This window comes from Cynara cardunculus (assembly GCF_001531365.2).
Source record: "Cynara cardunculus var. scolymus isolate 2C chromosome LG 13, CcrdV1, whole genome shotgun sequence".
Classification (NCBI taxonomy): Eukaryota; Viridiplantae; Streptophyta; class Magnoliopsida; order Asterales; family Asteraceae; genus Cynara; species Cynara cardunculus.
In genome coordinates, this window is record NC_037540.1 from 7,322,783 (window position 1) to 7,337,406 (window position 14,624).

Here is a 14,624-nt window from a genome sequence, read left to right on the forward strand (position 1 = left end):
TTTGCAGATACGTTTTCTCATTATATGAAATATGTCTCTCACAAGGGACGCCATTCTTTACTTCAAGTTTGACTAAAATATCAACGTGCCAAACTACCAGTAGTAAGAATATGGTCAAGCAAGCAAGATTGTTATTAAGGCTCTTACATGGATTTTCAATTAGAAATAAGTTTTTGTGTACATTATATTGTATTGTAAAACTTAGGGGCCGTTTATCAAACACTTACCCGGTAAACAMTTATCGCTAAAATTCAATATTATTATTTMCTTACCGGGTAAATTGGATTTTTGGTTCTTACCATATTTATCTGGTAAGGTAATATAACTTGTTAAGCACTTAGTCAAGTAAGCATTTGATAAACGGCCCCTTAGAGAAAACCATACATTTTAATGGTGTCCTACTTCTAGCATAGATACTTGTAAACATATTATTAGTTGATTAATTAGTTTCAGTGTTATCATCTTCTTTCCTAATTCAAATAACASAAATTAAAGTATTATTCTTTAAATCTTTTTATCTTATAATTCTTAAAGTTTTTGGACTTACATTAGTCTACACTATGTGATAAGCATTCTAAATTGCAAGTATTTTAGGGGCATTTTGTTCTCTTTAATTTGATAAATTTCAAGAACGAGCTAAATTTGAGAGATAGGTTAAAGAAAAAAAGACAGGCAAATGAACAAGTTGTCTCAAGAGGTCTTCTGAGAGCACTTGTTATTACTCCCACCAGGTATTTTTAACATGTATTCTAGAGTTTATTATACACCATAACGAGATAATAGTTTTTCTGGCTAAAATGCGTTATATTCATTTTGCTAATGMAATGTTTTGATGGCTTATTGACTTGTTGTAGATAAAGAGGGAAATTGTCACAGTTAGCGGTTCACATGAATTTATTGCATTATGGCTAACACCTTTGCAGACACCTTGCAATCAGACGAGGCTTCGTCATCTGTGCAAAGTAACAAACGTGGTTATACTCGGATAGACTATAAAAAAGTTAGAAAAGAGATGACAGGTGATAGATAGAGTATCAAGTTTTGCGAGGAGTTTAGGGAGGATGTTAGAAAATGGATTTATAGATTGATTGACTGTTGAGGAATGTTTTGAGAACTTATTTTTTTTATATTATAAATTTATATCAATTTATTGCTTTGAGATTTTTATGTTGTTTTTGTTGATTAATATAATATATAATTATATATAAATATAGATCTTAAATATGGATGAAAAATAATAATATGCCCTTTAGAGAAGGAATTGATCTTTTAAAAGTGTATCTAGAGATAAGATTTAGAAAATGTTTTGATTATTTGTATCTAAAGATAATMTTTTGAGAARGTTTGCAGAGTGTAACTAAAGGACACYTTTAGAGAAGGTTTAGGTAAAATGTCACTAAAGCCAATATCTTTAGAGAAGTTTTTTTGTAAACCTTCTCTGAAAGCACCTTTTAGAGACGTTTATAAACCGTCATTAATACTTKAAAAGTGTCACTAATAAATACATTTAGAGAARCTTTTATAAAAAAGTTAACTAACCTTTAGAGAAGTTTTGAAGTGTATCTAAAGCCCTAAAAAAGTGTCTCTAAAAGCTATCAAAAACATACCCTCCGAAAACCATCCCTAAAACTTTTACCTACCCTTACATAGAGAAGCTTGTTGACGGAAATGAAAAGCTTCTCTAAAGCCTTTGGAGAAGCTTTTAAGAATTTTAAGTACAAAACAGAATCTTCTCTAAAGGTTATTTTTCTTGTAGTGAACAATATTAAAAAATTGTAGAACACAATTTATTTCGTTAAATAAAAAGATAGATTTTTTAGCTAACTTCACAGTGTTTTACTGTGAAATTTCAAATATAAAAAAGTGGTATCACGAGTCTACCGAAAAGGTTGGTCTTCCATGATCGTAAGTCCAACGCACAAATATACATGGACTGATACTTTATAAAAAAACACACAGGGACGAATAACCAGTGTCGCACTTCATCTCCTCCCTTTTATTAAGCCGCTGCACAGCCACTGCAACCAAGCTCTAATATCATGGTGAGAAGACCACAATGCGTGACTACAATCTGAAAGGATATATATACAAAAGACGTAGAATTTCAAGAGTGATAAAAGTAATTAAGGGGTTGTTTACTCAAATACTTAACCGGTAAGTGTTAATCTATAGAAGTCAACACTATAATTTACTTTGATGCGGTAAGATTTTAGTACATCAAAACGTATCAAATGCAACAATTTTCCGGGTAAACACTTACCTGGGTAAAATTTTAGTACATCAAAATGTTGATTTGATGGTCATATAAATTTAAAAGCTCGTTACAAACTTTCTTACCCGTGATATTTGAGTGTTTTTGTTCACAAAACTTTTCACCTTGACATTAGTTTAGGCGGTTTAAACATACGGCTATAATCAATCATTATCACAAAACTTTGTATTAAATCAAATGTTACAATTTTCTTTTTAGCAAAATAAACATTATAAGTTGAGCAAATCTGTTGAATAAAATCCATACTTTATTTTTGGTTGTGTGTTTCTCATTAGAAATACAGAATGTTTGGCAAAACATTCAAGCATAAAACGATAACAGACATTTAAGAAGAAGTCATCTGCCACTTTCTTGGAATATACGCAACTTATTTCCACGTAGCATAGGCAAAATTTATTGCAATATATAATAACGAGTAAGACGTATGTTACAATAGGATAAATTTCATCAACAGAAATATAACACGATATATTTTAAAGCAAACGAAAACATCTAACAAACTCCCTAACGTTTGTGTAAAATCAAGTGAGCGCCAAATTGAGGTTTTAAAGTAATTATAGCGTGTGGAGCATGTGAGTATGACGGAGATAGATCAAAAGAGAAGCGTTGTAGAATCATTGTGAGCACTATTTTAGCTTCTAGCATTGCAAAATTCTGTCCGACACATATACGTGGGCCACCTCCAAATGGGACATATGACGCTTGCCCCTTGGTTGCCTTTAGCACACCTTCTGAAAATCTTTCGGGCTTGAACTCGTTCACATCTTCACCCCATATATCTTGGTCATGGTGTAAAAACAACATGTTTAGTTGAATGAGGGCTCCTGCTGGCAAGATTATGTTTCTTAATTTGGTTTCTTCTTGTACTGATCGTCGTAGCAATATTGCAGATGGATATAGTCTAAGAACTTCATTGAAGATCATGTTGCCCTGCAAAAGAATAATTAAGATACAAAATAAATATGGATTTTGACATGTTTAATAAGGAGATAGCTTCGGTAAACCACAAGTATGAAAAAACTTACAATTTTTAGGTGATTCAACCCATCAATATCTGGTCTTTCTTGTCCGAAAACCTGTAAAACTTCCTCTCTAGCTCGTGTCTGCCACTCCTTGTGTTGACCTAGTAAAATCATAGTCCAAACAAGCATATTTGCGGTGGTTTCCTGTCCTACAAAATAGAAAAGTTTGCATTCTTCGATGACTTCCTCAATACTTAAGCCAAAATTGCTATTCCCTTCTTGTTTAATTTCTTTGTAATTGGAATCCAAAAGAATGCCCAGGAGGTCATCATTGATACTTTTCCCGGCCTTCATAGCAACAACTCGTTTATCAATTATACTCTTTATCGAAACCTTCACTTCCCGATCAATCTCTTTCATCCTCTTGTTACTTTTAGTAGGCAAAAATATGTTAGAATCATATTTTATTAGCTTAAATGCCAAAAAATAATGATATCCCCACTTTAAATATCTACTAAATAGTCGATTGGAGTTAAAAATGTAAACATATTGTTCGGAAAGAAACTCACTTTGATCCAGGAATGTAAACTGACATTGCAGCTTTCATAATCATCTCCCCTAGTTCTCTCTGAAGTTCAAATATCTTTCTTCCTTCCTCAAAACTACTACCAAACGATGTACGTGAAATCACATCAGCCGTAAGCGTTTGAAGATGTGGCCATACATCCACTTCACACGAGCTCTCTTTCGTTACCATATCGTCCCATTTGTGAATCATCTCACTGCAACTCACAAAAAATGCAGGAACCATATGCTGACAAAAAAGAAAATACAGTTAAGCATATACTAACAATGATTTCAAATAAATTAAAGAGCAGAATGGTAGGCAAGAAACCTTGAGCTTCTCGACATGGAAAGCAGGATTGATGATTTTTCTATGTTTAACCCATTGATCAGTCTCGACATTGATTAACCCTCTTCCTAGCAACTCTGTTAATGGGTTTCCTCCCTTTGGCTTTTGAAATTGGTGATAATTAGCCAAGACCTCTCTCATCATTGTGGGTTCAGATATGTTGACCATAGGTCTTGTCCCCATCCATGTAAAACAAGTCTTGCCTGTATGTCTATGTTGTTAAAACCAGACACCAATGAAACATGAAATTAATTTGGAAAAGCATTTATTAATCATTTATTTGTATTCTAGAAATGTTATATTGAATATTTTTTTACAACTCAAAATAAATGTACATAATTAGCTAAATATATAGTTATTACACTTCTTAAACACTTAAATTACAATTTTTTCCTTAATGATAGAGGCAAACATTCTCGCTTTCCATTTCAACTCTTAAAACAACTACAAAACAAAGAGGTTTTACCGACGGGTAAAAATTCGTCGGTAATTTGTTAGAAAAAGCCATCATCGGCGATCTCATTGTCGGGGAAAGTGTGGCCATTGGTCATGATTACTAGTGGATTACCACCACATTTTCAATCACCGACGGAAAAATCCATCAGTGATGGTCAACCCGTTGGTGATCCGCCATAAATCCGTTCGAAATTACCGACGAAAAAACCCACTACAACAAAATCGTGTTTATAGGACGTCCAAAAAAAATTAAGCGTCCTAATAGGTTGCTATATAGGCCCTAATTTTAAAGATCAAATAATAAAGTTTCTTATCTAAAGGTGTTATAATATGTTTGTAGAACGTTTTTAGACGTTTAACAAGTTCTTTTACAACACTTCTAGTACAAAGAGTCTCATTAGCAATTTTATAGAACACTATTTGAAAAAAATGTCTCATAAAAACAAGTGTTCTGTAAAAAGATGAGTTTATAGGACATTTTCTTAAAATTGTCCTATAAAATTTGTTAATGCGACGCTTTGTATTTAAAGTGTCCTTAAAAACTTGTTAAGAGGCCCAAAACGTCATATCAACTTATTACAATGCCTTTAGATAAGACGCTTTATATTTTGGTCCTAAAAGTTAAGTCCTAAAAAATAGTCTATTAGGACGTTTTGGAAAATGGTTGTACATTATAAACTCAATTTTGTTGTAGTGACCTGAAGCCTATTTGTTATTTATGCCTTTTAATTAATCAAGAGTATAATAGGAAATTTAGTGAATTATAACTATCTCTTTTTGAAAATAAACAATTTATCTTGTTGTAATAGTTTTACATATGATGCATAATTGTTTGATTCTATAAATCCAAGTCTTATAAAATAGTTTATCAAGACATTTAAACATATTCAACGTTTGTAGTAGCCCTACAGATGCTCTAAACAAGATACCAAGTCAAACAAATGCACAAAACATTTCCCACTTTTGGATCACATATGTATAGAAATCGAGATTCCCTGTTTCACATATACGTACCGTGAGTAATGATGGATTTATGGAAAAATGTCAATACACGAGGAGTGATATCGTGATTTAGACTCATAGGTTTAGAGTTGGCTTCGTTTATCATCTTCTCCAACTCTTTCGAATCTCCGACCATGAATCGGTATGGGGTGCCTTTGAGTCCTTGATCTCTTAGAAACTTCTCCATCTTTTTCGGTTTAAACCACAAGAAATTTAAAACTCGCCATATGTATATCGTCAAGATCCCTGCTACTCCAATAACACAAACAACTGTTGTTTCCTCCATGGCTGTAGAAAAGCTGTGAGCTAATTTTGTGAACTTGTGATGATGTTCAGAGGACTAGGGTATTTATTGATTGATAAATTTTCTTTTATAACCCTAAGCTTTGAGTCGTTGATGGCTATGCACCCTGTGTGTTTTATTGTATTGAAAAATTGTATTGAACTTGTATATGATGTTATGTTGATGGAGAGGTTTGAAATTTTTACGTTTAAACCATGAAAACTTTTGTTGGCTTAAAAAAGGTTGAAATTGTATTATAATGGAATATTTCGACCCATTCTGCAATCAAATCTTTCTTTATTTTGAAGAAACATCAATGTTGCGGGAGCCGGACCTATTAAACGTTGAATGGTCTTTTATGTTCCCATTTGCTCGATTATTGTAAGAGACAAAAAATGAGACGTCTAAAATTGCATCCACTTGATTTTAAAGGGTGCCTAGAAATATTTTAGAACCAAATTTATCACAGAATTAAAAACAGGTAGAATGGTTGAATTACCAATTCATATGTAAAACGTCATAGGTTTGAATTTTATTTAAAGTTTTTGGCTTATTTTTCTCTTCTATTGATTCTTTTTTCATAAATTTTTTTTTCCTTTTTCAATGTCAATTAATCTTAAAATTGTCCACTTCTATCTATACATATAGGGTCAGGTTCAGGGGAAAACCATAAAAAGATGAACAACTAAGGAACACTTTGGTAATCGTTCATTTGGACAGTATCTGTATGTGCATATAGGTAATTTTAAGCAATTTGTTTGGTATGCACATGTGCATAATACGTACAAGTGCATAAAAACCAAGAAAACAACTTATGTTATCAGTATGCACATGTGCATGTCGTTCAGATGAACATTTATCAAGGTATTCCTTAGTTTTTCATTTGTGTGAGGTTTTCCTCTGAACCTCCCTATATATATATATATATATATATATATATATATATATATATATATACACTATAAGGGTAGTCGTACAATGCAGCGAGATATATCTCGATTTTAATATTTCGTTTTATTCATTCTCTGAATACGTTATAATACGGTTTTTTTTTAATGTTTTTGAGAAAGAGATAATGTTATTATTTCTGAATAAAATATAAATTTAAATATCATAAAAATTCAAAAATAAATATATCAAAATTGATATCAAATTAACTATTTAAAAGTTATTATTTTTTTGTGCAGTTTCTTTAATTCAATTTTTTATTATAATTTAGTCTAGATTTAATAATAAAGTAATTTGTTTATGATTTAATAATATGATTTTTTATAAAGATAATAATTAAGAATTCTGTTAGAACTCAATAATTATCGTAATTATATTTAAAAAAAGATATTTATCCAGAATTTGATTATGTTTATCTGCAGTTAGTTATACGAATTCAAAAATGCAACTTTAATAAATTGTACTTAATTGCACAATTTACTTGTAATCTTAAATTTTAAGTAATATGCATTAGTAAACAATACTTCAAGCATAAAGAATGATTTTTAAGAGTTTTTGTCAAATATTTTATAATATGTATAGATATGGGGCCTTCTTTTAAGATTTTACTAATATGTGAGATTTGTAAGATTCAATTTAAATCATAAAAAATTAGTTGAAAAAAATCTAATAAAAATTAAGGGCAAATTATGTAAAAGTTTTATTCTTATTTTAGATAACATACTTTGAAAACTTTTATTTTGATATAAAATCTCAAACTTTTAATTACTTGATTTACCTATACTTCTTCAGTTTACCTTCCAGCCTAGTGGTAAAGGTTTGGGCATGACATAGTCATAAACCCGAGTTCGAGCCGAGAGGGGAGTGTTGGCGATATTTAAGTGGGGCCATGTTTAGCCTCCAAATTTGTCGGGGATTAGTCGGGCTTTGGCCCGGACACCCTTACAAAAAACTAAAGATGGCAATATTTTTAAAACAATGATGTGGAAAAAAATTGACATGGAAAATATTATAACACATTTAATCAAAACTCAATTTCCTAATAACAGGGATTTCAATCGGCGCTCTAAATTCCAATGCTTTCAATCTTCGACCGACCACTCTTTCTTCTTCAATGGGCTTCTTCAATCGGTCTCTATTTGCCATCGCTCGTCATCAATCGATCTTTTTGTGGTGTTAGGTATGTGAAATCGTCGTATTTCTTCTTCAATCGGTTTTAGAGCTCGTAAAAAAAAATCATTTTGTGTTTTTAGGGTTTGAATCTGCTATATCTGACTGCAATTAGTATCCGATTAGTTCTAAACTCATCACCACGTTATTTCTTTACTCATCACTGTGTCTGTGAGGTTGGTGTTTCTTGGCTCTTCTTATTCTTGTTATAACGAGGGCCATTATATCGTTGGGAAGATGCCACTTTATCATTGGGAAGATTTCAGCTTGAATATGAACCATCATCATCATCAGGCTGGATGCTTTTGATAGTATCATATACCTTCATAACAATCAAATTCAGGAAATTTCAGAAAGCTACCAGCTTTTAGTCTTGTCAGTACCATCCACAATTGTATGGTTGATGATCAAAGGGATAACTTACAAGATTGCCAATGGAAGATGTAGTTTACATTCTATCACTTTCTATAACAGATGCCATAGATGAAAAGTCATTTGGGATAGGACCTATTGGACCATACCCTTTTTTTCCTTCTATTTTCTTAAATTTAATAAGTGTTCTATTAATAAACCCAGGGTTGATCCAATCTTGTAGGAGGCCCTATTACACATGTAACCCTTTTGTAAACGGGTATCCATGTCAGTATGTTCTCGAGTGATAGTCTATTATTGTCACCAAGAACCATGGCTTCCCCATATAGAATGATCCCAACATCGTCAAGTAAGTTTATGATATCCGCATCAAGGGAAATAATTAGTCATTGAAGGAATTTTGTTTCTGGAATCATTAGTACTAGTTTTATGAGATACCGTTGGTACTTAGTTTTGCGGTTGATGTTTGAAGAGGGAAAGTGGGTGAGAATCGTGTTGTGAATGCATACACGTTGACGCTTTCATATAATTGGCAATTGCAATGGTAGTTTGTCAATGCTAGGACTGAAGATAAGTTGTTGAAGTAGAGACATAGTTTAGAGGTACGATCACCAAGCGTTTTTATGTTAAATTGCTTTAAAACATTCATGTCTATGTGTTTAAATGCCTGATTTTTTATCTTGTTTCTTATTCATAAAAATGGTAGCACTTGGAGAAATGTTGAGGAGGTTAAAAAAATAACTTGAACGAGGTCGTTTACCAAACACTTATCGGGTAAGTGATTACTGACAAGAGTCATCATCCTCACCTACCTTGTTGAGTAATCTTTTCAACCATAAAAAATGGATTGTGGTAAACGTCTTTTACCCGGTGAGATTCTTGGTCCTTACCTTTGTGCCAATAATAGCATCAAAACAGTTTCATAACAGTAACTCATATCAAATGGTTGATAAATATTTTTATTATCTTAAACCCAATGTTAATGATTTCATATTTTAAAAAAACCTAAACACAAATAAAATATTAAATATATATTATCTTTGATTTTGTTTATAAAGGTATTCTACTTTAGTTTTCAATTCTATTTAAAACACTAAATTTTATAATAGTCGTGTTTTTAATACCATAAACAAATCACTACACTTTATTTTATCAAAACAGATGGTCCTTTTATGAAAACCAAAAACAAATTATATTGTCTTGTTTGTAGTTTGAGAACACAAAAATTAGTTTAAAATTGCGTATACATATCTTTTAAAACTGATGTAGTGTTTTGTCAAATTAATGGTAGAATAGATGTTGGTTAGGGTGTGAAGAGACAAGCCATAGACCTTTAATTTGAATAGATAGATCAGATCGATTTCAGTTTATATTTAAACAATCTTATCTGTAATTACTTACTTATTTATAAAGACAGAAAAATCAACTAAATTTTACTTAAAAATATCCAAGAACATAGAAAATCAACTAAATTTTACTTAAAAATATCCAAGAACATAGAAAATCATTTTCCATGTTTTATTTTTAACAATAGATTAAAAAGATTAAGTCCATGTAAATCAAATAAATGAAAACTACTCTTTTTAAAAATTGAAATGCGAACATAAATTTGAAGTTCATAGTTTACACGTTTGTACGCATCTTATATCTAATTTTTCGCTAAGTTGTACGAATCATTTTTGGATATATGACTATTACGTGTATTTTCGGTTTTTCAGAAAAAGGAAATTTGAATAATTAATCCCAGCAGAAAACAGTTTTGAAATCCGATAACGGATTTTATAACAATAATTAAATTTCGTTGATCACTTGGATTTTCTTTTGATTCATAGAAATTTCTTCATCAAAAGCAAACATCAATTTTGATAATCACAAAGATGAGAACCGATCAAAATTTGATTTCAACATCTCTCATTCGATTGAATTGGGTAAGAGGTCGTTTACCTAAAAACTTACCCGGTAAGCGTTTACCGGTAAAATTCAACATTATCGTTTACTTACCGAGCAAAATTTATTCACCAAAATGCATCGTATGCAACAATTTATCCCGGTACACACTAACCATGGTAAGAGTCGTCGCCCTCAATTACCGGGTAAGGTTCTCGATTCTTGTTAAAAACACTCACTTTGATCCCGGAATATAGATGGACTGTAAAGTCTATTTAACTAAGCCCGATAGTTCTTGTTGTAGTTCAAATATTCTTTTCCCTTCCTCAAAACTACTACCAAATGTTGTACGTGAAATCACATCACGTGTCAATGTTTGGAGATAAGGCCACACATCCACTTCACAGGAACCTTCATTTTGTAACCTTTCTTCCCATTTCTTTATCATCTCAGCACAAACTCATATGAAATGCGGGCACCATATGCTATCAAACAGTAATTGTTATAATTTTCACGTTTAAGCAAGAAAGGTCGGATTTATGATACCATTAACTTTCATGTTGTAATACGTAAGGCAAGAAGAACAAACCTTGAGCTTCTCGACATGAAAAGCTGGATTGATGATTTTTCTATGTTTCACCCATTGATCACCTTCAGTGGCTACTATACCTTTAATAAGAAACTTTTTAGATGGATTTCCTCCGGTTTGCTTCGGAAATTTATTGTAATTAGCTAATATCTCCTTTATCATAGTAAATTCGGTGATATGCACACAAGGTCTCGGCCCCAACCATGTGAAGGCAAAATTCTTGCCTATACAATTAAAAAGTATTATTAATGGTCATGTAGAACGGTCGTAATTGAAAGCAAGGCGACAAATGTACTAAGAATTTTAGGAAGAATTCATTTTATTTTACTGTTTTGGATATGTAATTACGCTAGCTATGTGTATTTTTGATTTATAAGTTTTCTTAATATTGTCTTATTTAAAAGGGTATTTTAATCATATATTTCAATTACTCATCAAAAAAAAAAAATTCAAAATCAAAATTGCATTTATTGAAACTTATATAGTAATTTTTAAAAGCTTGTTGTTTCTTAGTTTGAACCAAAATCATAAAATGATAATTATAATGCGTCGGATATAAGTTTTATATATTTAGATAACTTAATATACAAAACACAAATATAAAACTTAAAGTCAATTATTTGGAAAATAAATAATCGGAGAAGTTATCATCAGAAGTAACAAAAATCAGGAAAAGAAAGCAAGAATACGTACAGTAAGTACTGACGGTTTTATGAATGAAAGGTTGGATCCGAGTAACTATATCGTTCGTAAGATTGATCATGGGTCCAGATTTTTTGGCCTCCTTTGCCATCTTCACCATCTCTTTCACGTCTCCAAATAAAAACTTGTAGGAGCTTCCCTTCATCCCTTGCTCTTTCAGATACTTCTCCGTCTTTTTTGGTTTTAACCAAACCCAATTCACAAATCTCCACCCATACCAGATGACTAGTACAATTACTACTATTCCAACACCACATCCTGTTACACTTACTTTCATCTTGGAGATAGTATGCATGATATAGTAGTTTGAATCTTGTGTATGTGGGAATTGAATAAGAAATTAAGGGATATTTATCGATGTATAATGTTTACTTTAGCTACCCTATACTTTTGAGTAACTTACAGTTATCCCTTATTCTTTGTTTTCTTTCTCATTGGAGCCCACATATTATCGAAGCAAGTAGATCGAGTACACACCATACATGACCCAGTTAACACCACATTATTTGATATCAGATCATGGTCCCCATGATGTGGGCATACCATGGGCCTAATTTAATTAAGCCGAAAGACAAGAAACCCTAAATTGATAGATAACTTTAGGTATACAACAACATTTTCTTTACACACCCTCAAAAACGTTAGCTTGCTTGTACCACTACAACAAATTCCGGTTTACAGGGCAACAAATTTGTTCGAGCGTCTAATAGATAACTTTATAACATCTGAAAAGGAATTCAAACTTAAATTTTTCTAATACATTTGAAACATCAATATACATAAGAAAGGTGTATGAAATTGCGAATGGTAATTACGATTAACCAAATCAAGTGGTTGTCAATTAAATTCAGGACCCCTTGGGAGATGGGAGTTGAACGATTCCAAAGTTCAGGGGGGCGGGAATTACATAACTATGTGATAAGAAATTAAGAATGCACTCAATATTACCAGCACAACTAATTGCACCTGTATTTCCACGTGAATTAGCTATTAAGACTCTTTGGTTGATTTTTTATTAAGTTGGATGTATATAAAATTATTTGTATACATTGATTTGTTTAGGGAAAATGTCATTGACCTAGAGGTGGACTATAAAAATTTCACGTTGGTGCACAAAATAATTAGTATAATATAAGATAATACGAATATTAATTGTAGAAAATACAGTTTCGTTATAAATGACATACAATGATTTTTGTGCAACATCCAAATAGATTGTTTCTTCTTTTTTGCATCTTTTTTGTTGTTGCTACCAAACAATTAAAAAAAGATGCAAAGAGATTTGAACTAATCTATAATATCACATTTAATAACATTACTAGTAGACTACAACAACTTTTTACTAACTTAATGGTACACACATCAATATAAAAAAGCGAGTGAACAGTAAACTTTGAAGAACCCTAATTTTTTCCATTACGTCAGAAAAATAGAGTGAGTACAAGTTCACCCGTCTCCCAAAGCCTATATTTGCCCTTGCATTGACCAATAGAAAGTAGAGTTTGAAGATCAGAGAATTTTACTATCTTTCCATTTTTACATCTTTTTCTTTAGTTTACAACTATTTTTAATTTAAATAATTAATTCGAGAAAACAACATTTGAAATTGAAGAAGATTAAAAAGCATAGCAAATAGAAACCAAAGATTTGAGTGAAAGTTGGCAAAAAGGATGGAAGTTTGGGAGAAAATTAAAGTAATAAAAAGCCAAGATCATACTCCTCTCCTCCTCTATAGATCAATAGCTGCTCCTCCTCCTCCTCCTCCTCCATAGATCGTTGTTCCTCCTCTATGGATCGATTGATGCTCCTTCTCCTCCAGAGTCCGCTGCTCCCTCGACCCTCTTCATCTCTGGTTGCTCGATTTCTCCAAACTCGATCTTCTCTCTAGTTTCTCCCTCAGTGATTTGTTCCTAAAATTGAGCCATTTTTGTTCCTGAAATCCGCCCCTTGATTTTTTGCTAGGTTATTGGGTGTTTCCCAAAATCAAGCCCTCAATTTTTTGTTGATTACAGTGGCAATCGGACCGATATTTCTATTTTAGGGTTCTTCATCTTTCTTGCTTGTTGTGAGTTTCTTTCTTAGGGTTCTTCATCTTTCTTTCTTTTTTTCTTGTGATTTAGGATTTGATGTGAGTTTYWKATTTAKGATTCAAATTTAGTTTTTATACGCTTTCTGGGATGGATTTTTACTAAATTGTTGTTGATTTTGGGTTTGATTTTGATCTATCGTTGCTCTGATAATCGCAGGAGACTGGTTTTCCTTTAATGTAAAACAAAGGGTAAAATAGTATATTTTCACAATTCAGACCGTTTATTCCACATAACAACCGAACAATAACTTATCAATTATCATACAGACAACTTTTTTTCAATATGGACAATTTTATTCATACATGATTTAACAGAAGAAAAAAATCAAACAATATCTTAATTATTCAAAATGAAAAAGTTTAATAATTTAAAAAACAAATTTAATTACTAAATCATTCAAAATGGAAAATTTTGACTAAGTTTTTTTTTTACTTCCCATATTTAAATTTATAGTCATTTATTTCACCATAATGACTTTCTTTTTTATTGTCATCAAACTTCATAAATGAAAGCATTATTTTTGTTGACTTTATGACTTAATTTGACTTCACAATTGTAACATGTGATTATGTATATAAACGAAAAACTCTCATTGGCGGACCTACATGTGTAATAATGCATTTACGTATCAGATAGAAAAAAAAGTTGTGTCTAATCCTTATGCGAGCCAACTAATCCTAGGACGACCATTTGTTTTACAAATAGTACAGAGTCACCGTATTTGAATCTATGTGGTCACAAGGGGATTTATATTTTTTATTGGATTTGAACCTGGGACCTCCTGGTACTTTTAACCTTTGGAGCCAAGCTCAAACCAAGATAAACATCTCATTTTAAATATAAAATATCTAAAATATAATTAGGATAATCATTGAGTTCTAACTGAATACTTAATTATTATCTTTATAAAATGTTATATTATTAAACAAAAAATAAATTATTTCATTATTAAACTTAAATTAAATTATAAAAAAATTA

General features: G+C 31.4%; 1 protein-coding gene and 1 pseudogene across 1 annotated transcript; both read right to left on the bottom strand.

The window, feature by feature from the left end:
- Positions 1-2,776: 2,776 nt before the first annotated feature.
- Positions 2,777-5,891, bottom strand: LOC112524371 (annotated as a pseudogene).
- A 4,891-nt stretch (positions 5,892-10,782) lies between these two features.
- Positions 10,783-11,873, bottom strand: LOC112524374 (cytochrome P450 CYP72A219-like). Its single transcript, XM_025134164.1, has 2 exons — positions 11,548-11,873; positions 10,783-11,078 (listed from the first exon to the last, which is right to left on the bottom strand). Exons 1-2 carry the CDS (start codon positions 11,849-11,851, stop codon positions 10,783-10,785), a joined length of 600 nt encoding a protein of 199 aa, XP_024989932.1. The 5' UTR covers positions 11,852-11,873.
- Positions 11,874-14,624: the final 2,751 nt, after the last annotated feature.

Bases quoted from the DNA above. Each gene is read 5' to 3' on its own strand.
- LOC112524374 (XM_025134164.1), bottom strand. From the start codon at position 11,851: ATGCATACTATCTCCAAGATGAAAGTAAGTGTAACAGGATGTGGTGTT. The intron at 11,079-11,547 runs GTACGTATTCTT...TTAATTGTATAG, and splicing joins TAAAACCGTCAGTACTTACT to GCAAGAATTTTGCCTTCACA.